The sequence below is a fragment of the Neofelis nebulosa genome, chromosome 10 (genome assembly GCF_028018385.1).
Source record: "Neofelis nebulosa isolate mNeoNeb1 chromosome 10, mNeoNeb1.pri, whole genome shotgun sequence".
NCBI classification, from domain to species: Eukaryota; Metazoa; Chordata; class Mammalia; order Carnivora; family Felidae; genus Neofelis; species Neofelis nebulosa.
Window position 1 is genome coordinate 68,659,304 of NC_080791.1, and position 23,841 is coordinate 68,683,144.

At 52.0% G+C, this 23,841-nt stretch overlaps 1 protein-coding gene across 16 annotated transcripts in view; it reads left to right on the plus strand.

The window, feature by feature from the left end:
* The window catches only part of MICAL2 (microtubule associated monooxygenase, calponin and LIM domain containing 2), a 225,088-nt gene that overhangs the window by 125,087 nt on the left and 76,160 nt on the right, over nucleotides 1-23,841 (plus strand). For 7 of the 16 annotated variants that reach the window (XM_058688266.1, XM_058688260.1, XM_058688259.1 and 4 more), the window contains 6 exons: nucleotides 789-914; nucleotides 5,393-5,455; nucleotides 9,222-9,329; nucleotides 10,376-10,562; nucleotides 11,761-11,849; nucleotides 13,583-13,685. In XM_058688266.1, the coding sequence (XP_058544249.1) occupies nucleotides 789-914; nucleotides 5,393-5,455; nucleotides 9,222-9,329; nucleotides 10,376-10,562; nucleotides 11,761-11,849; nucleotides 13,583-13,685 (676 nt within the window). Of the gene's footprint in view, nucleotides 1-788; nucleotides 915-5,392; nucleotides 5,456-9,221; nucleotides 9,330-10,375; nucleotides 10,563-11,760; nucleotides 11,850-13,582; nucleotides 13,686-16,375; nucleotides 17,776-23,841 lie in introns of those variants that run through there. The other 9 variants (XM_058688272.1, XM_058688273.1, XM_058688274.1 and 6 more) reach the window with 9 other exon arrangements.

The following is a 23,841-nucleotide window of genomic DNA, read 5'->3' on the forward strand; positions in this document are numbered from 1 at the left end:
GCATGATGGGGGAATCTCCCCGTGGCCCCAACCGGGGAGATTCTGAGTGATGGGGCCAACCACAGGCTGTAACCTGTGCTCTGCTTTCCCAAACGGCGGCATCAGCCAAGAAGAATGGCTTTGCCTGAGAATGGGAAGCGCAGCCCCCTGCAGGCCAGGTACTCCTTTCGAAACTCACTGAAGAGAAGAGCGAGGGCTGGCGAGGAGCGGGAAGAGCTGATAGTGAGGTCCCCACAGTGGATGTGTGCATAAGGCGCCCCCCCGCCCCCACCGCTCGCAGGCAGCCTGGTCCCTAGGACATAACCCCTCTGCTGTTTTCACTCCATCTCCTCCAGACCTGTGTCCTCTGCTTCTTGTCAGAGTCACTGACAGTGGAGGGATGCTTTGCATCTAGTTCACTTCTGGGGCCCAGGGGCCAGCCTCCACAGTAGCCCAGGGTTCTCCTTTCCTAAGTTTGCAGCTGCTACGTGACCCCAAACTCCAGAGTGAGAGCGTCAGGTGTTAGCGATGGTATCTGGAGCAGACGGACGCAGGACTAGGACGGAGCGGCTGCAGCTCTTTTGGTGTGACGAGGGAACCGGAATAGTTGTAGCAGAATGCCGTATACCCGGGAGCCAGGCGGTCCTGCTGGGCTCCAAAGATCGAGGCTTCTTTTTTGTCCTGAGACCCAGGCCTGGATTTCTTTTCCCGTCCTTGAATGCATAGGCATGGGGCTGCACTGTGGAGGCGAGCATCACGGTGCACGCCCCAGGGATAATCACAGCTTCCTCTGTTTCTGTTCTGTGCAGAATAAACTACTTTCTAAAGATCTGTCTCCCGAGCACCCTCCGGCTTCTCCCTCCTGCCTTCCATCTCCTGATCCTGCTGCTACTTCCTCTCCATCGACTGTTGACTCTGTTTCTCCTGCCAGAAAGGTAGTCGTCCCGTGCCATTAGCTTCCCCCACCCTCTGCATGTTCTGAGATCTTCTCCTCTGCCCACCCTGTGCAGACAAATGCCAGGAGCTTGCTTTGGAGGCGATGAGGGTTTGTAAGATGCTTTACAGCAGTCCCGGATTCGTTTGTTTTTGTGTTGGAGCAAGCCCCAAAGCAGAACAGGCAGCGCACAAAAACTTGCCGGACAGTGCTGTGCATCTTGGCACCCACCATATGCCACCGCGTGCCGGATGGCGAGACAGGGGGAGGGCAGCACGGTCCTTTTACTCCAGTTTTGATGACGAACAGCACAGCAGCATAGAAATGAGTAACATTTTACATAGGAGATGGCCAGTATTTGGTTGTTTTTGACCTAGCAAAATGGCAGCTTCACACGGCGAACCTACTACTTGTCAACACTATCCATTAATTCCCAGGCACAGAAAGGGCAAGTTTATACGAACCCAGGGAGGGGGAGAAGTCTGGAAAGGATTCACAGAGTAGGCAATATGGGAAACAAGTGTCGAAGGTTACACAGAAAGGGAAGGGCATTTCAGAAAGGTCTAGCATGTGCAGAGGAAGGCAGGCAGGGCTTGCGTGAACGGAAAGAGAATTCTGGTGTAACTTGCTTTGGGAATAAAAGTATTTATGGGAGTGTGGAGGATGAGGGTGAGAGTCAGTCCACTCTTGGTATTAAGGGGTTTCATTCTGTCCTCTTATAGCCACAGAAGCCACTGCTCTGTGTTCTAGAAGGCTGACTCAGGTAGCAGTGCAGAGGTCGGCTTGGAGCGGGGGTAAGGGAGCGAACTTTAGGTAGATAATGAAATGCGCCCTTGAACAATTTTTAGATTGTGGTTGTGGAGGAATTTCTGGTTTCCCCCTTGTCCTCCTGTCACTGAGTGTGCTGAGAACACTTCTAGGTGGGGGTGGGAGAGGGGTGGTCTCTGGGAAGCTTGGCCCCTAGAGTAGATGAGCCTGAAAATGGATGTGAAGCCCACTTTGTCTAGCTGTTGCTCATGAGGAAGCTTGGTCCCTTCCTTGCAAACTGTGCTCCTCTGAACACATCTGGTCCATCTAGCTCCCCAGGCTCGTCTGGGCGTGCAAGGCTGAATGTCCCCCATCACAGTTACTGCTCTTTTGCTCCCGTGCTTTAAGCTAAAGCTCAAACACCTGATGTTACCTGAGTGTACAAGAGGAGCTGTCTCTCGGTTTGTAGTTGGGAGTCCCACCCCCAGTGACTTCCCACTGCTGTGGGGAGAAGAGTACAGGGAACATCACTAAGAAAGGAGCAAGGAATATTATCAGCCCCCCACTCCTCCACAGTCCCAGTCGTGGGTGTGAATGACCCCCTGGAAGGGCAGCGAGAGGTGACATGGAGAAACACAAACACCTCCAGCTCCATGGAAGATAGCCATAGCCAAGACACCTAGCGTCTTGTTCCAGGTCAGCCACTGGTCGGCTGTTTGACCTTAAGTCTCCTGACCTATCTGGGCTTCTGTATTTTGTCATCAACAAGAGAGTGGTTCCTGGCTCATGTGATAGTGAGCTCTCTGGGTGGAGACTGGCAGTTTTGTCATCACCATCACCAAGGCTGCGGAGCAGCCATTTTGCCCAGCTTGGGAGAGGAGCCTCCCCTGGTGGGGATGGTACTTGCTGCTGTGGCAGCCATGACAGGACGAGAAGGGGCGAGGTTGCCTGGGCACAAGCAGGCAGTGGCTGGTGCTCCTGGCTGGGCAGCCAGGCCCACACCGTGCTTCTCTCCCGCTCAGCCGCTCTTCAGTTAGCCCTGGTCAAGGTCCCTTCTTGTCTCTGCTTTTCTTTCATGCTCATGGTGGCCTGGCCTGAGGGCAGAGCTGGGACAAGAAAAGCTACCACCCTTCCCAAGTTCCCCGACTTGATTTCTAGTAGGTGTTTGATCTCTAAGTGCTGGCGAGGCCACCAGGGTCTGACAGAGGCACTTCTGTCACGTCTGTCAACGTCAATAGGCACGTTCCCCGTCACATCTTCATCATGCTCCACTGGAGCCCTCGGCTGCTTCTCCATTGGGCTCTTCAAGGAGCTTTAAACCAATGTCACCCATCAAGCAAGGCAGTTAGTGAACATTCAGCCATTCAACAAACATCTATTAAACAACAGACAGCTCAGTGTTAGGCACTTCACGCTCTTGGGATAGGCCTCAATGGAGTTACATTCCTTCCCCAGTGAGGCTTATATCCTTGTAGGTTGAAATAAATGGTCAATGATAATATAATATGTGAATAAACTGTACAGTACATCAGAAGACAAGACAGTACATCCTATGGAAAAATTATAGCAGGTAGCAGGGACCTGGCAGGCTGGGGACGGGTAGGAATTTAAAATGGAGTGGTAGGAGGGCTCTTCCTGGGAAAGAGAACTGAGCGAGAGTAGAGCCACAGATAGGAAAACAAAGGTGCAGAGAGGCGACTGGTACCCAGCGCTCCTGACCCCAGCCCAGTGTGAATGGAGTCCTTGTCAGAGGCACCAGCCCAGAGGCTGTGACCGCATAGAGCTCCACATGGAGCATGGAGAACCGCAAGTAGAGTGGGCTTTGAGATGGCCAATCTCAGGCCCTCTGCTCCCCCCTACAGCTCTGTTCCTTGTTTCTACCAGGTTGTGGTAGAAGAGTCACCCCTATTTCTTATTCTTATTCCATTTCTCTAGCCAGCCTTGACCATCAGGCGATAGTATAATTGAGCTTATTAATTACAGGCTGATGTGCCTGTCATAGGGTGGCTGGCAGTGAGTGGAGAGCTCTTAGAAAGGGCCACCCTGGGACATTGGGCAAGCCACTCACCTTCTTTGTGCCTTGGTTTCTCCATTTGTAAAAAGGACCCAGTTTGGACTCAGCATTCACAATACCCTTCAGATCTCACTGTGAAGCCCTTGTAGACAGTTAGGAATGAGTGGTGAATTCCAAGTTTCAAGCATTCTTGGAGAGGATATGGCCAGTGGCCCTGCACTCCCCCCCACACACACCACCAATATCCCTCCCTCTCCTGGGCCCCACCCTACCACTGATTCAACACTGGACTTTGTGCATGTACAGAATCTGGCAGGGTGATGGCCTCCTCTGAAGAGAGGGTTGGCTGCCCCTTAAAGTAAGTGACAGCCTGGTGACAAACTACTTCATTCAGTCCTGAAGGAGCTCCGGGAGCCTCTCCCCTGGAGAGAGCCTGAGGCCTCAGTGCTTCTTTCCAGCAGATTATGGGCTGTTCTCACTGCCCAGGGCTGCAAGCTGGCCTCCATTCAGGGAAGCCAGAGGAAGGAAAATGCACTTAGAGACTGATGTTTGGTCCCTGGCAAACTTCAGGCAGGCACCGTGTCTCTATTCCTGCCCTAGAGCCCTACACTCCAATTCTGAGGATCCAGGGATAGCCACCTCCACCTGGGAGCAGACCTAGCCAAACTCGTATGAGGACCACGTGTTCCTCACAGGGACACAAACTTGGATCACCAGTCCCTAGATATGTGGCCAGGGCTCTGCCTTCAGATTCCACTTGCCTGCCTTCTCAGGTGGATATTTTGCTCTAAGATTCAGTGATGCCACTGGGAGTTTGGCCTGAATGGTGTCACATGGCTTCCTTAGGTCCTCTCATTTAGGATCTAGATCCTTACCAGAGTTTTGTCTTCCAAGGATTGGACTAGGGATCATGTCCACTCGTATGTTCCCAGCACCATTCGACTCATCCATCCCATCAGACCGGCCCTCCTGTGGTGGTACTGGCCCCCAATCAACCATTAGTTAACCTCTCTTTTCAAGCAGGGGGGCATGACTGCCAGTCCTTTGCCAAGGCTGGTGAGCTCTTGTGAGAACAAGATGGCGGCTGAGTGTTTGTGCAGCGGGGCAAGAGGGGACTGTGGGTCAGTCTTCCTGGGTCAGAAGAGCAATGCGCATCGCAAAAGGAGCTTTCTCTACATGGGGCTATTTGTTCCAAAACTCGATTTGCAGGGTTTGTTGCAGAGATTTGTACATTGGAGCAAAGCTAGGTGAGTCTTGGCTGGTTGCTATGTCTTTGTTTCATTTGAGACAAGCCTAGATCTCAAGGCCTCCCTCAACCTCATCGTCTTTCTCTTTTTTCCTGGGATAAGAGTGCCTTTGGAAGTGTACTATGTGTATCCCAACATGGGGAATTTTAGTTAGCAGAGTGCTGTTGTGTCTCAGGGAGGCAGGGCGCTGCAGGGAGAAGAATATGAGCTTAGGGTCGCACTTGGGTTCAGAACACCAAGTACTCACTGTGTGACCTTGAATGAGTTGGTGGGCCTCTCAGCGCCTCAGTTTCCCAACCTATAGAATGGAGGTGACGGCAGCTAGCCCTGAGGGTGACAGGAATATTGCCATAAACTGACCAATGTAACATGCCTGAAGGATCCAGTAAACATACTCTTTCCCCAGTGGAGGAGAATTCCAGAAGAAAGCTCATTTACCTGAAATGCATGTTGATTCCTCTCTTTCTAAAGGCAAAGAAGTCACCTTCAGGTTTCCATTTCCATCCCAGCCACTTAAGAACAGTGCGGCCTCAGGTGAGTTAGAGCCTCCCTGAATCTCAGCTCTCCCATCTGCGAAGGGGGATTATGAGACCCACCTCGCAAGGCCATGAGCATTGCACACGGATGGGCACAGCACGGTGCCTGGCACCAGTGGACACAGGTGCAGATGTGGGTGCCCACTGGGAGGTCACAGCCACAAAGGCCTGCCTGAGTCTCAATTCCAAGGGTATAATTTCTGGACCTCCTCAAAACAAGGTGGTTTCGATCCTTGTCCTCTCTCCCCCATGCCCTGAGCGTATCCCTGGGCATGCAGGCCCACCGCCTGTCCTATGATGTTCCTCACGCAGGGACTCCTCAGAGAGGAGTGTCAGCCCAAATATGCCCAGGAGACCTTCTCTGGCCCTGCCTGTCAAAACTTCCTCTTCCGGTGAGCCCTCAGCTTGGAGGCCCTGGAAACACCTCCTCACCCTGCCTGAGCCGTGTGGGCCTCATGATGTTCACAGCAGGCCAGGTGGTCATGGGGACCCAGCTCTGTGGAGAAGCCCGGCCCAGACACCTGGTATTCTTGGCTGAGTTCCAGGCCCGAGGTGGTGGGGGGTGGGGGGGGAGGCGGAAGGGGACGTTAGCATTGTTTGGCCACAGATGGGCCCAGGAACCTGTTTCCTCCTTCCTTCAGAGCACATGCCCTGTGCCCGGAGTGTAGACATGAGTAAAACACAGTGATGACATTAGCGAGTGCAAACCAGAAGGGAGTGGAGAGCAGGGTGAGAAAGGCTTGTCCTGTTCTGAGCTCAGGCTGCCAGGGTTGCCTCCTTTTGTGGCGGGGGGGGGGGGGGGGGGGGTGTCCAGCCATCTGCTGCAGCCTCTGGGATCGTGCTGGTGACAAGAGTCCTGTCACCATGTTTGACTCATCGAAGAGAAGCCGGTGCACTCACCCTGCTGGGCTGTATTGGTCTTACTCATACAGAGGAGGGAACCCAAGCAACCTAGAGGTTTTCAGAGTGAAGGCCATATAAGAAAGGAGAGAAGTTCCAGAACATGGAAGTGTAAAGCCACCCCAACGGCAGTGCTTTGAACTATCTGCCAAGTGCTTCTTGGGAGCCCAGTGCCATGTGAGGTGTGGCCCAGGTTCTATGGGGACCCTTTTTTGCAGTCTTGCAAGGATGGAGGTGGTCTCTCCATTTTATAGATGGGGCAGCTGAGGCTCACAGAAGGGAAATGGTGTATGTGAGATTATTCTAATGGAATGTGAGATGTTGGCCTGCTGGAAGTGTCCAGCCATTCCAGCTTGTTCTAGTCAATTAACCAAAAAATAATGAGAATTCAAAAGAGGAAAGAGGGTAGTAAGAAATACTCCGATTCTTCAAAATTACAAGAATATTGAAAGATACATAAAGGTTTGCAAAAGCAGCCCCACAGCCCTCTGAAATGACCAGTTCTTTAAAAACTAGTGACTGGGATGTGATCATTTTTGGCTAAATCTTTTTATTTGGCCAAACTCTCCTGAATTGTCAGCTGTCCTCATGACTAGTCCTCTGCAGGTCTTTCAGTGGGTGTATCTCCTTGTTGAGAACCCCTGGATCTCGCTCTGAGGTCAATATCAGGATGAGTTTTCTGGAAGTTTCTCTACAAATTGATCTCTCTATTTCTCAGCATCCCAAGAGCCTAGTAATTCCTTGGTTGGCTGGGGCAGTGCTACTCCAAGTGTGGTCCCTGGGCAGGCACTGGTCTGTGACCCAGTGAGCACGGCAAGTGAAAGTGAGCATTAGACACCTGTAGAGCAGTGTGGCATTGCCATACAACCAAGTGCACAATCATATCTCTAGCAATTCCCTTGTGTTGTGTCCAGAAATACCAGGTCACAATAGATTAGAGATTTTTTTTTTTAAAGTAAAACCTGGTTATTTACCACTGATTGTTTGAGGAGCAGTGAGCTAGCACATGTCTGTCGATCATGTCCTCAATCTTCTAGAGCCAATAAGGTATCCTGTTAACAAGAAACATAGAGAAGAGAACCCATAATCCCCAGGGCAATGTTTGCCTCCACACTGGTCATCGAGGGTAGGCTTCTGGGGACCCCCCCCCTCACCTCTTGAGATTAGTTCTCCATCTCCTAGTCTCCTTGTGACCTCTCCAGAAAGTCCAGTCCACTTCTTGGTATTGGCCAGTGGTGACCCTGGGATGGTTTCTATCAGGTTAGGAGGGGCACATGCAGACCCAATGCCGCTTTCTTAAGGGTGCTTTCCTTATTCTTGGCAAAGCCTCTGAAATGGGGTGGGGTCTGTGATTGCAACTGGGAGAAAGGAGCCTTTATGGCCCATACTGAAAGACCAGTTTTGTCTTTATCCCGGATTACCTGGCCAGGTGACCCTGGATGGTGCCCTGTCCTGGTAGAAGAACCACGCAGGCCCATGACGACACAGATGTGTTTGGCGACACCCACCAGCAACCTTACAGCCCTCGGCAGGCTTCTGTAATTGCTCCTTAAGTCAGGATTGCACAAAAGCTCAGCAGCACAAAGTGCCTATTAGCTAAGTGGTTAATAAGGTCCCATTAGGGGCTTGTATTTAAAGCCTTGGAAAGTACAGTCTCAGTCTCTGCTAACTCAAGGGAGGCAATAATTGCGCGTGGGTATCATGGCATCGCCGTGGAGTCTTTCTGGGAGAGTGCCTCAGAGCCAGTTCACACGCTGGGCCATTGGAGGCAGCCCCACAAGGGCAGTGTGGGCAGGCAGGTAAATCTCACCTCCACTGTCTTCCCTCCCCTCTTTGTCTTGATATAACCCCAAGAAGTAGTTGGTATTCTACAGCCTTTGTCTGAGGGACCCATGTTGGGGGTTCCCAGTAGGGGGTGCAACAACAGACGAACAAAGGCTTGTTGTCCTGCGCCCGCAGGCAACAAGAGTACGCTCTTGTTGCCTCCTCACTCCTGTTTCAGTCACCGCTCTGTAGGCCCAGGGAGACTCAGGTCAGACACCACCCTTGCTCCCTAGGTGTGTGGAGGCTGCAAGGCAGGCTGGGACCTGCTGAACTCAGGAAGCAGGGAGGGAGGAGTCTAGCTCATCTAGCTCATCCTGGCTCCGCCCTCAAAGCACCAGGCGCTTGGATATACATTCTCTCCCTCAGTTCTTACCCCACATCCGTGAGACAGACACCATTTTCCCCGTTTTACTGAACAAAAGAAACTGAGCTCAGAAGTTGAGAGTTTTGTGCTCAGTCTCAGAACTGGTTCATGGTGGAGTTGGGGACTTAACCCTTCCCCCCAAGTGTGGTCTGGGGCAGGGAAAGCCCACTGCTCATGAAGCAACAGCTCACAGCCCTCCAAAGAGGGGCGGTCTCTGGGGAAGGGCGGCTGCCATCCAGCTGTCTGTCTGTGAGGTCGTGGTTCCTTAGTGCGTGAGGGCACCGGGCTGGCGGTCAGGAGACCTGGAAAGTGTTCCAAATCTTGCATGTATGTGCTCCGTGGCCTTGGATAGATCCCTCCCTGTCTCCGGGATTCATTTACCCCATCTGTGAACCAAGGAACTTAATGAATCCTGGAGGCCTTGCACCTCCCCATGGTGGTAGTTTTCCAGGTCACCTGGCTCACCCGGGCCACGGGGTTCCATTTCTGTGCTTCTCTCCATCTCCAGAGTGCCCGCTGCCCGCTCCAGGCTGGTTTTGCCTATCTTGGGATGTTGGGTGCTATTTGCATGTGGGTGTGGAGCCCTCTCCCACATCCAGCCTGTTCGTGCTTTCCTGCTCGGTGCTAACTGGCCTCTACCTTTGTCTCTGTCTCCTCTGCCTCTGCTCTTGGGTAGCTGACGGTAGGGAAAGTGTCCAGCGGAATAGGGGCTGCGGCTGAAGTCCTGATCAATCTGTACATGAATGATCACAGACCTAAGACCCAGGCCACCTCTCCAGACCTGGTAAGGATGCGCACCCCTCAGCCTTCACCCGCAGACACCAGCTCTGACCTCCCAGAGAGGATGGCCTGGCCCACCCAAGGCCCTCTTCTCGTAGACGGGAGGCCTGAGAAGGGGCTGGACCAGAGCCGGGGTTTGAGGGGGCTGCATTTTCTGACAGACGAACCTCACTCGGCTCCCCAAGGAGTCATTTCACAAGGCAGGGTCTCTCTCCTGCTGTCCAGGGCTCTGGAGAGCTCTGTGAAAAGGCCAGGCAGGCCAACCGTGTAGCCAGGCACCCCTTACCATCAGTGTTGGGCATCCAGTCCGAGTAGCCCTTTTGCACTGGACTGAGAATCCAGTAATGGAGAAACCCTCCTCCCTTCGAATTCTCCCTTCTCCAAACAAGGCTGCCTGCTGCCAATGGCAGCCATCGGACCGTACAGTTCTGGTTTCCTTTGAGCGCGTCCCGCCTGGAATCCAGAACCCCCCAGGTGCACCGCTGCCTGGCCCTCCTCCTCCTCCTGCCCCCTTGCATTTAGGGATTTGACTGGCAGTCTGGGGGCTAGAGGACACAGCCTCTCCCTTCCCTGCAGTTCTCTGGAACAGTTCTGATGCCACAGGCTTTCCTCACCTGACCTAAGTCACTGCAGGAGGACAAATGTGGAAAACATTCTTTCAGGGACCTCTCTCTAGACCTGGGCAGCCCTTAACCCCCAGGACAGATTCCTGGAGACCGCATCTCCTGGCAGGCATGTTTGTGAGGGCTGCCTGCTCCTGCCCCCAAACCAGAGCAGCCGGCCTTGGGAAGAGCCCCTCCCGGGCCTCCCTTGCTGCCGGCTGGCCAGCCTGGTAGCAAAATGGACCACAGTCCCTGGAGGGTTGGGGTCTATGTTGGGAGCATTTCCTCCCCCACCTCACCCTTTGCTGCAGAGACATGAGCAGCAGACGGGAGCCCACGAGATCCCCGCGATTGAGGTCGGCAATTCCAAGAGCGTCAGCCTCACATTGCAAGACACGGTGTCCGTCCTAACGCACAGTGCTTCTCTCCCGCTGCCCTGTGCCCCTAGGAGTCTATGCGGAAGGTGTTTCCCCTGAACCTGGGCGGCAGCGACACCTGCCACTTCTGTAAGAAGCGTGTGTATGTGATGGAGAGGCTGAGCGCAGAGGGCCACTTCTTCCACCGCGAGTGTTTCCGCTGCAGTGTCTGTGCCTCTACCTTGCGCCTGGCCGCCTACGCCTTCGACAGCGACGAAGGTAACCCCCCGGGGGCCCGGGACGGCACTGCTCTGCGGCCTGGGCTTCTGTGCTCTGGAGGCTCCGGGACGCCCAACACTTGCCAAGGAATGCAGCGTCCTCAGGAGAGCTGGTCAGAGAGCCGGGGGATCCTGCTAGAGAGACAGGTCTTCTGTGGGCAGGCCAGGGACACCCGGGAGCGGGAGCGGGAGCGGTCCTGCACCAGGCGGCACCTGCTGGGTGCCGAGTGCTTTACATATGCGTTCTCAGCCAGTCTCACCACCTTCCATCCCCCCGCCCCCCACCCCGTGTGGTTGGGGAATCAAACCTGGAAACCTAGTCACGTGCTCGGCACCGCACCTGGCTTGTGGCAAGGGTCCAACAAATGATGGCATATCAATGCTGTGATTTATAAAGTGTGTATTATGGAAGTAATCATAATAGCAACCTCCCCTCTGAGAAGCGGCCTGCCAGAATGTACCATTTACTAGCCATATACCCTGGATTTAGGAATCCGGTTACCTCTGGGTCCCTCAGTCGTTTCATCTGTAAAATGAAGGTAATCATAGTTCTTAGCTCAAAAGTTTGTTGCAAGATGGTTCACACGAGTTCGTTCATGGGAAGCATTCAGAATAGTGTCTGGTATATTGTGAGTCCTGGAGAAGTTTTCCTTGTTGTTACCATCATTAACTGTCCCTATTATTACTCTTGTAATGAATGGTGAACAAAGCAGGCTTTTCTGGCAGGTGCCCAATGGTCCTGGGCTGTGGCCAGGGACCCAGTGTGTGTCTCACCTGGGTCTTTTCCTCCCCATCACTGCCGCTATCTGCTCCAAGCCTTTCCCACTTCCAGGGGGCCCCAGGAAGGACCAGGAACTGGAAACAGTACTGATATTCAAAGCTGTCCGTTTTGCAGTCTTGCAACCACCCTTGGGAAGGGACTTGGCCTCAGTTTGGTTTGGGGAGTGTTTGAGGGTTTCGGCCCCGTCCCCAGCATCCCTGCACCCCTCCCCCCGCCTTGCTACAGCCTGCCTCTGAGGCAGCAAAGGGTTCTCATCTCAGTGCTGCTGCTTTAAGACAAGTGATAGAAACTGCTTCCCAAGTTTAAGGTTTCCTAGGCTTGCTCCCATTATTGGTATTTTCTGACCTTGGCTTGTGTCTGCTGCAGCTCTCATTTACAGGAGAAAACCTGTGTGTGCCTGTGTGTGTTTCTTTTACAGGCAAGTTTTTCTGCAAATCTCATTTCATTCACTGTAAAGCCAACAGTCAGCAGAGGAAGAGACGGGCAGAGTTGAAGCAACAAAGAGAGGTATGTTTTGTCTTGAAAGCGCTGGTGAAACAGGGCAGGCCCCTGGACAGGAACTCATTTGCGAGGGCTCTTCCAAGTTAGGCCAACGTTTCTGGCTTTGGAGGAACTGAGACCCACAGGTAAACACGAGAGTCTGTGCTGTGCAGTGTGGAGGGTCCCTCTTCCTTAGCCTGTTCAGCAGGCCTCTGGGCTTACCCCATTCTAGAGGCCAGCTCCCAGGTGAGCGGTGGTGCCAGCTTCCCCCGAGGAGCTTGGAAGAGCCTTCCCAGGTACTGGGCTGAGACTATATGCCCAGCCATGCGAAGACTACAGGGTCCCCCTGCCCCCACCCCTGGCCTGGGTCCCTCGGGACCTCAGAGTGTTCTATGCAGGGATGCCTTCTGTGGAGACTACCTTTCCCTAAGTTTTCCCCCCAGGCTCTCAGAAGTCCGCGAAGTGACAGCCTGCTACATATTTGGACAGTTTGTGATAGCGCCCCCTTTGGCAGCTCTTAGCAAATACCTTCTCTACCGCCTGATTGGCCACCCACCTCCAGCAAGGACCCACAACTTAACAGCCCTGTTCTGATTACACAAGTACTGTAGGCTCAGTGTAGAAAAATGGGGAAATAAATGAACGTATGCAGACAAGGAAAATTAAATCATTCATCACCACCCTGTCCTGAGAAACCCATAACTAACATTTTGTGACATTTCCTCCCAGACTTTTCCCTCTGTGAATGTATTTTAACCTAGCTGGAATCCTATCACTACGCTTTTATATCCTTCTTTTTATATATTCGCAGTATATTGAGAGCCATTCCCCAAACATTAAAAATTCTTCTGAAGCCTCATTCTGGATGCCTGTAAAAGATGGTTGATAATTTATTTAATGAGGTTTATCCTGTGTCATATTTTTACCTTATAAATATTTTTATAACAGGCATCTTTGTATGCATGTCTTTGTCCCTATTTCAAATTATTTACTTAGAATAGATCGTGACAAATAGGATTTCTGAGTCAAAGGACATGTGTACATTGTTTTTTGTTTTTTTTTTAATGTTTATTTTTGAGAGAGAGACAGAGTACGAGTGGAGAGGGACAGAGAGAGAGAGGCAGACACAGAATCCAAAGCAGGCTCCAGGCTCCGAGCTGTCAGCACGGAGCCCGATGTGGGACTTGAACTCACGAACTGTGAAATCATGACCTGAGCTGAAGCCGGACGCTTAACTGACTGGAGCCACCCAGGCGCCCAACAGTTGTTGTTGTTGTTGTTTTCAAAGGACACGTGTGTTTTAAGGCACCCAGGTGGCTCAGTCAGTTAAGCAACTGACTCTTGATTTCAGCTCAGGTCAGGTCATGATTTCATGGTTCGTGAGATCAAGCCCCAAGTCGGGCTCTGCGCTGACAGTGCGGAGCCTGCTTGGGATTCTCTCTCTCCCTCTCTTTCTGCCCCTCCTCTGCTTGCTCCCTCGCTCTCTCTCAAATAAATAAACTTTTTTTAAAAAGTAAAGAACATGTGTGTTTTGAAGGACTGTGAACCTCTTGGTCACCTTGGCCCCAGGAAAGTGATGCCCATATTTAGCCCCCCTTCAGCCATGCATGGGGGCTGAGGTTATTGGCGGGGGAGAGGGGGCTGGTTGCAAAATGCAGGGTCTGCCATCGTCAGTTTGTGTTGGCTCTCTTCGTCTGCTTCATGGGAGGGGGCCTCGGTGAGAATCATGGCCTAAATGCCCTCCCTTTGCTCCCTCTCAGGAGGAGGGAACGTGGAGAGAGCAAGAGGCCCCTCGGCGGGACACTCCTGTGGAAAGTTCTTGCGCGGCCGCCGCCATTGGCACGCCTGAAGGCAGCCCTCCAGGTATCACCAATTCCTTCTTTAGGAAGGCGCTAAGCTGGCCTCTCAGGCTGCCATGGGGCCTGCTTCACATTCCCCAGAGCCTGCTTAACTGGATTCGGGGACTCCTGCGTGCAGCCGGCCTTCATTTCAGGGACAATGCTTACAACTACTGCTACACTTACGAGCTCCTGAGCGTCGGGCTCCCGCTCCTCTGGGTGTTCTCCGAGGTCCTGGCTTCCATGTACCGGGAGTCTGAGGAGTCCCTCGAGACCATCCGCAACTGGGTGCTCAGATGCTTCCCGGTCAAGCTCCACTGAAATGCCAGCCACCCCCGAAGGGCCCTAACATTTCCACCTTAGACGGCAGTGTGTTTGCAGTTAGCAAGGCCCTGGCCAGGAAGCCTAGCATTCTTTATAACCAGTTCACTCAAAGCCAAAGAGTTTCCCGCTGGCCACCTGCGCCTGACTTTGTCAGGGCGAGCATCTGCTCCTGGTGCTGGGGCCAGCACGACATGAAGGATGTTTTTTATAGCTTTGTCCTCCTTTTATACCAAAGCGAGCCACATTTCTAGGTTTACATTTCAATTTTTAACTTTTAATAAGCCAAGAAAAAGCTTTTTTTTTTTTTTTTTTTGCTATGAGTGTCAATTTTTCTAAACACGGTTTGAAGTTTTTAACTGATATTACAAACCCTTTCTACCTTGCAGTCAGCTGCCATAGTCACTGCCTGCAACATTAACGATTTGGGCTTTTATAGAAGCAGAAGTGAGTATGCTGCCTCCTGACCAGTGCTTTTAGATGTACGTCCCCTAATGCCACTTGTCAACAGGGGACAGTGTCTTGCAACACGAAAGCATGATCAGTTTAGAAGCAAGGAGTAGATCAGAGTGGAATTGAGCCTACGGCCTGCAAAAGCACGTGGCAGTGTGTCATTGGCTGTTATCTGTCCTCCCGGAGGGACGGAAAGTGTTTTTGCTGCCTTATTTTGATGTACGATAAGAGCTGAAGGGTTTTTCCCCTCCTACCAAATCACAGCCAAATGCCTTAGAGCCATGGGGTTTCAAGCAGATTGCGACAAACCTCCATCATCCCTTCCCACTAACGAGCACTGCACGGGAAGCCCCTTGGCCCCTGACCATGCGGAGCTCCATCAAGCTGATGCAATGTCGAAGAGGAGCTATGTCAGTTGGTGGCATTGACGCCTGGGGTCATGACCCCTGGGACTCCCTGTCAGGTCCTCAGCCCAGGCTGCAGACTGAGCCAAGGCCACTCAGGGTCTATAATGGTCAGGCTGAGGAAGGAATCCGCCCTCTCCTATCATGTCCTTTGGGACTGAGGGCGTTTGTTAGCACCTCAGGGTATTATTTCTGGGACACGAGATCTGCCCCATGAGCACTACTTACAGACATCCTGGCTGCTTAGCCGCTCGGCTGCCGTGCATATTTGGTCACAACAGCCCGACACCATTTGTTTTCACACTGTCCTAGCAAAGGAATGTGTCTGACCTCCTGTGTCTTGACTAGCAGGGGAGGCTGGGGGTGGAAGCTGTTTGTTGACTGATACAAAGGAAATATGCCCTATTAAGGGCAAACACAGGCATGGGGCCTACCTGTGGTCTTCACTCTGGGCTTCCGGAGGAGGCCTCTGCTCCCCCCGCCTCCACTCTGCCTAGACATGACCACTGCTAGGTCTAGTGGAACAATGGAGAGGCTGCCGGGAGAGGCCCACCAGCGTGCTCAGGATGTGTACATTTGCCAGGCTGGAGCTGGCTCTGTGCCCTTGTTACACTAGAGGTCTCCTCTCGATGAAGTAAGTACGGAACCTGTCGTGGGTTAGGAGCCAGGGCTCTTGAGTGCTTTGCGATGATAGGTTTCTATACGGCAGGAAGAGAGGGCGAGGCATTTCTACAAACACTTCCCTGAAGTTCTTGGATAACACAGGGATATGGCTGTGACCAAGTCCACAGGCACTGGCACCTCTGTCCTTGTTGGAACTGTTCTCAGTCTGATGACTCGTGTTGTGTTTTTCCAAATTTTTGCTGGGGTTTTACTATTCCGCGTGGTGGGAGGAACTTTTGCTTCATTCTTTGTTTCCGAAAGGAAATTCTTGAGGTTGTGATGTGAACACATGCGCAGCCGTGTCATTGCTATTGTCTTCGGCTCAGGCTGGGCCGAGACGCTTTGCGGAATGCTCCACGAAGCCCGAGTGAGCATCTCTCAGAGTGTCCTTTACGGCCATGAAGAGACTGGTTTGAATTACTCTGGTGATACAGGGTGTGCCTGTCAGAAACCTGAGATGTTTGTACGTTCTGAGGCTTTGAACCTTCCTGGTGGGCAGCACCGAGACCCATGGTGGATCCCAGGAGGCACATGCCTCTCGGCCTCCCCAGCATATTCGAGAATGAGTATGAGACACTGGAGTAAAATTGGGGCCAAGAGATATGGGGGGGAGGGGGTTCCCGAGGATGCGCGTAGCCCTGAGTGGAGAACAGAGGGGCACGGATCCTCTCTTGCAGAGAAAGAGGTGGTCACTACCAGAAAGGTTCACCTGACCAAAGCAAGCAACGATTTGTTCGGGCACGTCCCCCTTTTATTAATGGTTGCCTCATCTTCAATTTCTGTGCCTTTCGTGTTATCAGCCTTTTTCCTTTGTCCCCCAGACTAAATTCTCCTTTCTGTCTCTCTCTTTCCAACCTTACACTGTGGCCATCAGTTCGTTTCAGCCTTCCAGTGCTACACCCACTTCTTGGCTGACACACTTCTGCTCTGAGGTGACTGGTTTTCTTGCCGATTTTCAGAGAGTGGTACTAATGCCTAACCCGCTTTCTGCGCCCCGTCCTCCCCGCCGTGGTACTTACTGGTTGTGCTAACTGTGAATGTCTCGCATACTAATGGACTCATTCCGTGGCATGGTGGGTTAACAGCGTGGGGTGGTGCTCCGCTCGGAAGCCATTCTTCATTCTTTTCACCTCTGAGCCGGCTGCCCGGTCTACACCTGGGACATACCCCGCCTCCCTCCGGCTCCCTGTACGGCCTGCATGCGTGCCTTTCCCATTGCGAAGCCACTTACCTCCCTGGGACAGTGACCCCAACTGTGACACCACACAGCAGAGAGGGCTCTTCACCTTTGAAAAGAACTCTTTTATCTAGCAGCCTCTGAAAAAGTACATGCGTACAAGTGTCTTAAATTGATTCTAGTATAAAGATTATTGATCAAAACCATGGGTGACCCTTTCTGGAAGGATGTAAAAAAAAAAAAAGAAAAGAAAAGAAAAGAAAAAGAAGGAGAGAAAAAACAAACAAACAAAAAAAAACGCTCCCAGGCTTCATCGCAAGCCTGACCCATGCTCTGTGTTTCGAACACACAATCACAATTTTCCTAGCAAATCCCTTCCCTGCTACAGCCTGTGCTTCAGACACAAGGGCTTTGCTGTGGCTCCTCTTATTGTCCTTGGCTCAGAAAGCCCCAGATGATGCAGAAGCTTCACTTAGAGCAATCATTGTCACAGGCCAGGGGTGGCTTTGAGGAATGACTCCGTTCAGCCCAAGCCTGAAGCAGCCCGTGTCCACGCCCCCGGGGCTCTGCTCAAAACACATTTCCCACCCCTCCCCCACCCCTGCCGCCTCACTGCCTGCAGCAGCAGGACATTCGAAGTGCTTTTATAGAGAAACACCGTGCCAAGTACGGTGGAGCTGTTGTGGGCCAGGCCTCAGGGGCTCAGGCTGCAGGTGGTGTCTGTCCTGCATGCGGCCCCGAGCCACGCTGACCTCTCGGCCTGTCTGCACAGCCCCGCATGCTGCGCTGCTCACCGCATCGGTGCAGATTCCAGCCAGTACGAAGTCATTGCTCTTGTCTTGTCTTCTCTTGCAGAGTCTCCCTCCCTTTATAAAATGTCAACCAGAGGGGGCCCTTCTTCCCTCTCGGCCTTCTCTTTAGCTAGCCACCCCCACCCCCACCCCCCCATCTCATCGCAGCGCATGTTTGTGACCTTTGGTAGTCATTTACAGTGCCACACGGAACCCTGTATTTTGCACACGGCAAACATTGTTTAGCTTTATTTATGGTATTTGATGCTGTAAATGAAAAATAAATATGGTTCTTTATAAAGCTCATTGTTTCCTCTCTTCTTTGCCGTGGAAGCTGCTCCAACCTCAAACACGGGGCTGGTTTAGGGGGATCCGTCTTCCCTAAACCGCTGGCGGGACCTGCATCTGTGGTGACACGGGACTCTCTGGGGCTGCGCTGGGCACTCTCAAAGGAAATATTACCCAGGGGTAATATTTGGAAAATGTCACCAATGCTCCTGGGCCAGGCTTTGGGGTCTCTTTCTTGAAAGCTCATGGTACTTTTCTGTGCAGATGCTGGGCACAGCTGGGTGAGGGTCGGTGTCACATCAGCCGTTGGAAACAGACTGTCTTAACAGCTCTTCGCGCCCCTGTCCCCCCATCCAAACCATGGACCAGTAGGAGAGCTTTCCTTAGGAAACTTTCTCTAAGTGAGGCTCCTATGTGACAAAGGTCACCCTTGCAAGTCTTATGCTGGCCCAGCTGAGTGAGAGGTGAGAGGTAAGGAGGAAGGAGCAGACACTGGTTTCAGAACAGCAGCGAACATGGCAAGTATGCTTATCCAGATGGAGAGCCGTTTTGTGATCCCAAGAGACCTCCCCTGTCCCCAGAGGCTCAGGTCCCTCAGTGTCTTAGGCTGCAAAGCTCTGCCCGCAGATCCATTCCGAGGACAGAACCCGTGGCAGGCTCTGACCCAATTCCAGGCTGGCCTCCCCGTACGGGAAGGATTCAGAGTCTCACTTGGCTAGTCTGGACCGTGCCAAGGAAGTCTGGTCCTCAACCTCCCGAGGTTGGGATGCCAGCCGTCACCAGGCTGGATGTAGCTGGGCTTCTGACGCTGGTATGAGCCTCCGCCGAAGGGGCATTTCTGGGGCTCTGGGCCTCTGAGCTCAGCTGCTGGCTCCTGGAACTGCCTTCTGCGCTGCCCAGGGTTATGTACTCTTACCCAGGTGAGATATTCTTTCTCTTCCATGGAAGAAAGGGTGTCAGGGACTCAGGTCAGGAGCTAGGGTGGGCAAGTGACTCATTCCTTTATGTATTCATCCATGCAAGTATTTGTTGAACGCGCATCATACCCTAGACATATTCTAGGTCCTAGGGAGGCGACAGTGAGCCACACAAAGTCCCTGCCCCTCCCTGTATCGTGGATTATATGTATCTCGGTCTCGTGCACTAGATTTGATTTGTTTTATTTGTACATACACTCACTTGTTTACTTAACTAACATTTACTGAGTATCTACGGTGTGCTGGAAATATCACAAGGGGTGAGGTAGACAAAAGTCCTCATTCTCATGGAACTTTACAGTTTTGACTTTTTTTTTTTTTTAACTTAAAGTGGGGTTAAAGCAACATTTTCCAAAGTGTGTCAAGGGAACACTAGTTCCAAGAGGGGCTTTGTGAATCAGGAGCTCCATAGTCACACAGTTTGAGAAATGGTTTATAGCAGTCATGCTGGTCCTCCCAAACCTTGGAGATCCATGAGACTTACTAACATGGTAAAGTGTCTGAGGGGTCCTCCAGTAAAGAAGCTTAATTAACTTTGTTGAAGTGGGCTTTCCCATACCTATTTGAAATGAGTTTTTGTTTGTCTGGGATAGGTTTTTTGTTTTGCATGATACATTCTACATACACGTTGGGTAGAATATTCTTAATCCAGAAACACTGGATTAAAGACTTAAAATTTAAAAAAGGTAAAATAATAGAATTAAATGTTAGAATCAAGAATTGATTAGATCGTGGAGTGATAACTTTCTAAGCTTTATTTTGTTTTTTTTTAAATTTTTAATATTTATCTATGAGAGAGAGAGAGACAGATTGTGAGCGGGGGAGGAACAGAGAGAGGGAGACACAGAACCCGAAGCAGGCTCCAGGCTCTGAGCTGTCAGCACAGATCCTGACATGGGGCTCGAACTCAAAACCGCGAGATCATGACCTGAGCCAAAGTCAGACGCCCAACTGACTGAGCCACCCAGGTACCCCTTAAATTTTAGTTTTTTTTCTTTTTAATTTTTTAATGGTGACTTTCTAAGCTTTAGAACCTTGAGAAACACGACACAAATTTGACCATAAACATTTAAAAAACTTAACAGTAAAAATGGAAATATTTAATAGGCAGTCAGACTGAGGGAAAATGTGAATTAGGTGCTATCATGAAGGAGTTCATTGCTGTGGCATTTAAAAAGTTCATGCAAAGGAGGTGTTCCCAAGTACCTTGCACAGTGTAGGTGATCAGTTAATATTTGTTGATAAAAGACCGATGATAAATGTGCAAAGGCCATGAATAGACAATTCTCACTCCAGGAAACTTAAAAGGTAAATGCTAAAAAAGAAAGAGCAAGCATTTATAAAAATTACATTCAAAGGAATGTAAATTATCTCGTTCCCACTGAATTACTAAAGAAGAAAGTGGTGTAGATTGTAAGCAAAAAAAATAGTCTTGGGTAAAAAGTAAACGAGGACCGTCTTTTCTAGAAAGCAATATGGCAACAATTATTATGATCCATAAAAGAACTCTGACCTTTTGGCGCAGTAATCCTACCCCAGGGAATTTATCCTAAAGAAATGATCCAGCCAAAGAAACCAATCTCCCCGTAACCTGAATATTAAGTAGAGCAAGTGGGTCAGGCAGAGTGGGTGGGCTGTTCTCCTTTATTTCTGTGAACTCATTCACTTTTACAGCTTTTTCTTTAATCCCTTAAATAAGTAGAAGTGACTGCTGCTTTTACTGCTCCAGGGCCAGCTGTTATTGATTGAGCGTTTCCTCCCTGCTGGGCTTGGGGCCAAGCAGCTCATGGGCAGTCCCTCATTAGCTCTTCACCTCCTTGTGGCCACCTTGAAGGTAACCTTGACATTAAAGGAGCTCTCTGATGCTAGGCAGGTGAGCTAGAGCAACATCTTCAACTGTGAAGGAACAGAGAGTCACCAGGCCCCGGCCAGGAATTAGATGCTGCTCTCAGGGGAGCCTTGGCCCTTGGGGAGGTCCTGGAGCTGGTCAAAGACCCAGCCTTGACTCTAGCGCTTTGTATGGACTAGTGGTATTGGGCAAGCCCCTCCTGTGAACTGATGCCCCTGGCTTAGGGTTTTGTGGCGGTAGAATCGGTGAACATGCCCAACAGGGCTCTCAGGGCAGCAAGAACTCTCTGGCTGAGCTCTAGATAAGCACCTTCCTGGTTTTGTGCAGCAGGGAAGGCCCGAGACTTCCCAAGGAAGTCAAGAGACTTTCTTGAGCATTCTGTGTCAGCTGGAGCTCAGAGTGTGCCGGACAGGGCATCTTCAGGTTGGAGATTCAACAGAGGTCTCCATTCACACTGGGCAGCACCCTCTGGTTTTCTCCAGTGTTCTGATCTCCCAGCCTTCTTGAAGGCAACTGGTCACCTCCCTCAGACAACCCAGCCTCTGCTCTGGAGCCCCCTTCTTTCCCCTGCCACCTGGCAGCAAGACTGTGGTTTGGCTTAGTGAATTCCTGAGTCTCCGCACAAAGGGAGCTGGGCTCTAGCCCTGCCTCTGGCTGCCTACTTGACATCTCTACTTAGATTCTACCAAGAGTCTCCAACCTAAATATCCACCTCCCGCTCATAATATTCCCCTGAACAGACTTGACCCTTGGCCTTCAGTCTCTGGGCACAGCAATTCCATCTTTCCCCTTGCTTAGCTCAAAGGCTTGGAATCATTCTTGATGGCTCTTTCACTTGGCCTCACATCCAGCCAGAATCTGTTCCCTTGTCGACATCCCCATGCTACCTCCCCAGCCTCAGCCACTGTTCTCTCTTCTGGAGTTACTGCAGTGGCCTCCAACACAGCCTCCTGGGTTCTACCTCGCTCTGCTCAACCTATTTTCAACACAATCCTAGAGTAATCCTTCCAGAGCTTAGATCTGTCCTCTGCTCAGAACTTTCCAGCGGCTTCCCAGCTCACTCGGAGCAAAAACCAGTACATGTAATGGACTCAGATGGCTCTGGATGGTCTGGCCCCTGTTTTCTGACCTACTCTACTCCTGCTCTCTCTCATATACTGTGTCCCAGCCACACTGGCCTCCTTGAACACCAGGCACGTTCTGTCTTAGAGCATTTGCACTGGCTGTTCCCTCTGCCCGGAACACCCTTCTTTAGTATCTGTACAGCTGACCCCACCCTTCATTTAGCTCTCTGTTCCCTTGTCTCCCTCCCAGGGAGGTCTCCCGTTAATACTGCAATCCATACCCCCAGCTGTCCTGATCCCCCCTACCCCACTTACTAGTCAGGTGTTCATAGAAATGATCACCCCTGACCATGTCATGTAATTCACTTACTGATTCTGGTTATTGCTTATATATCCCTCCTTGCCAGAACATAAGCTCCTGGAGGGCAGAGATCTCTGTCCCTTTCGGACAATCCTATAATTCCCACTGGTAGAACAGTGCTTGACACATACTGGACCCTTGATAAGTTTTTGCAGAACAGATAAAAGCCCTACCTTCTGGGCTGGACCTCAGACCGCAGAGTCTGCTGCTGTCTTGGGCTTGAGAAGGTCTTGCTGGCATCGATTCATGGCTCAGAATGACATGTGACATTGTGTGTCCTGCTGTGTCCACAGAGCCTTTTGATTGGGAGAGGGGAGGTTCGACTTGCATTCTTGCCTTTCGGAGGCGGGGTGGTGATCTTCACACAGCATCTCTTGCAGAACTGGGTGACCGGTGGGAGCCAGTGTGAGTTTGGCAGCAGAAAGCGGCTCCAGCGAGATCCCCTTGGGTGTCAAGGCCCAGGCCACGGAGCCACACACATCGTCTCCCTCTCCTGGCATTCTGATACAGGAATCCAGGTGGCAGGTCTGAGACAAGAGGTGGGGTGGGGAAGGCTCTGCCCCCGTGCCTGGCATGTGGTTTGCTCAACGTGCCTTTGACCTCCTGAGTCGAGTCATCCTGCAAGTGTCTCTCATTGAGACCACAAGAGGGCAGGCAGCAGGGGGACCAAGGAAGAGGGGTAACCCCCCCTCACACACACCTCACCCAGACAAAGAAGCCAACTTCTCAATCTTGGGGGACCTAGCAGTGCCAGAAGATCAGTTCTCTCTCCTCCCATTCCCACCCGCATGAGGCCCAGCCAGGCCTGGCACGTCCCTGGGGCTGTGAGGACTTCATCCGGGCCTGGCAGCCATGCCTGCCATTCCCATCTGCCCTGAGGTGAGCTGTGGCACACTGGGATGGCCTGCCACCCGGCCAAGGGGCGTGTGCAGGACGGAAGGCCTGTGGGCCCCAAGGCTGTTTCCCTTCCTGCTTCCCTGGGCTGCTGTTAGGATTCCTACCCAGAAACTTAGAGTTCTCCACCCCCAACGTCATTCAGAAAAACTTGCATATAGGGTACTGGCTGTGCCCAAAGTTGGAGGCGCAGAGCTGGCCTGACACGGCACCCATTGTGGCTTGAGGAGGAGGAAGAAGAGAATGGGGGTCTGAGGACTAAGGCCCTAAATCTGCTGCTATTAGCAAAAGAAAAGGAGAAAAAGCTGGCTGTGTGGGGGCCCACTGATCTGCTGGGAAGTTACCATGGGCCCCCTCCCCTCCTGGTCCTGATGGAGGAGACCCCGCTGCTCACACCAGGTTCCGGGTCTGTCCGTAGGCGGCACTCCCCTGCTGTCTGACCTCGTGTGCAGGCAGAGGGCCCCACCGCAGGAGCAGTTCGGCTCTGCTGAACCGTGAGGATGGAACCCACAGCTGGGGAGTCCTGAGCCCTCCCCCTAGCTGGCTTTTAGTTTACTCGGGCTGGTCTCTGCACAGAGGCTGCTCCCAAGGCCAGGCGGGGCCCTTTGAGTAGTGCTCCCCACCCTGGTTGAGGGCAGCAGAGCGTGGGCCTGTGAGTACACACGTCTGCGTACAAACAGGCTTAGACACTTGGCCTGGGGATGCCTGGCCAGAGTACTGGAGGGCGGGACAGCCACGCCCAAGGCCCAGGGCTCACCATCAGTTTTGCCATTCCCTGAAGACCCTTGGGAACTGGCATTCCTGGGAGTCTACCTGAGGTGTCACTCTCAGAAGCCTGGATGGCAGCTGTACCGTCTTTAGGCACCTGTGCCTTTATCCTTTAAGGGTACATGCACTGTGAGGGACCCTGGTACTGGCATAGACAACTGTGCCATCCCC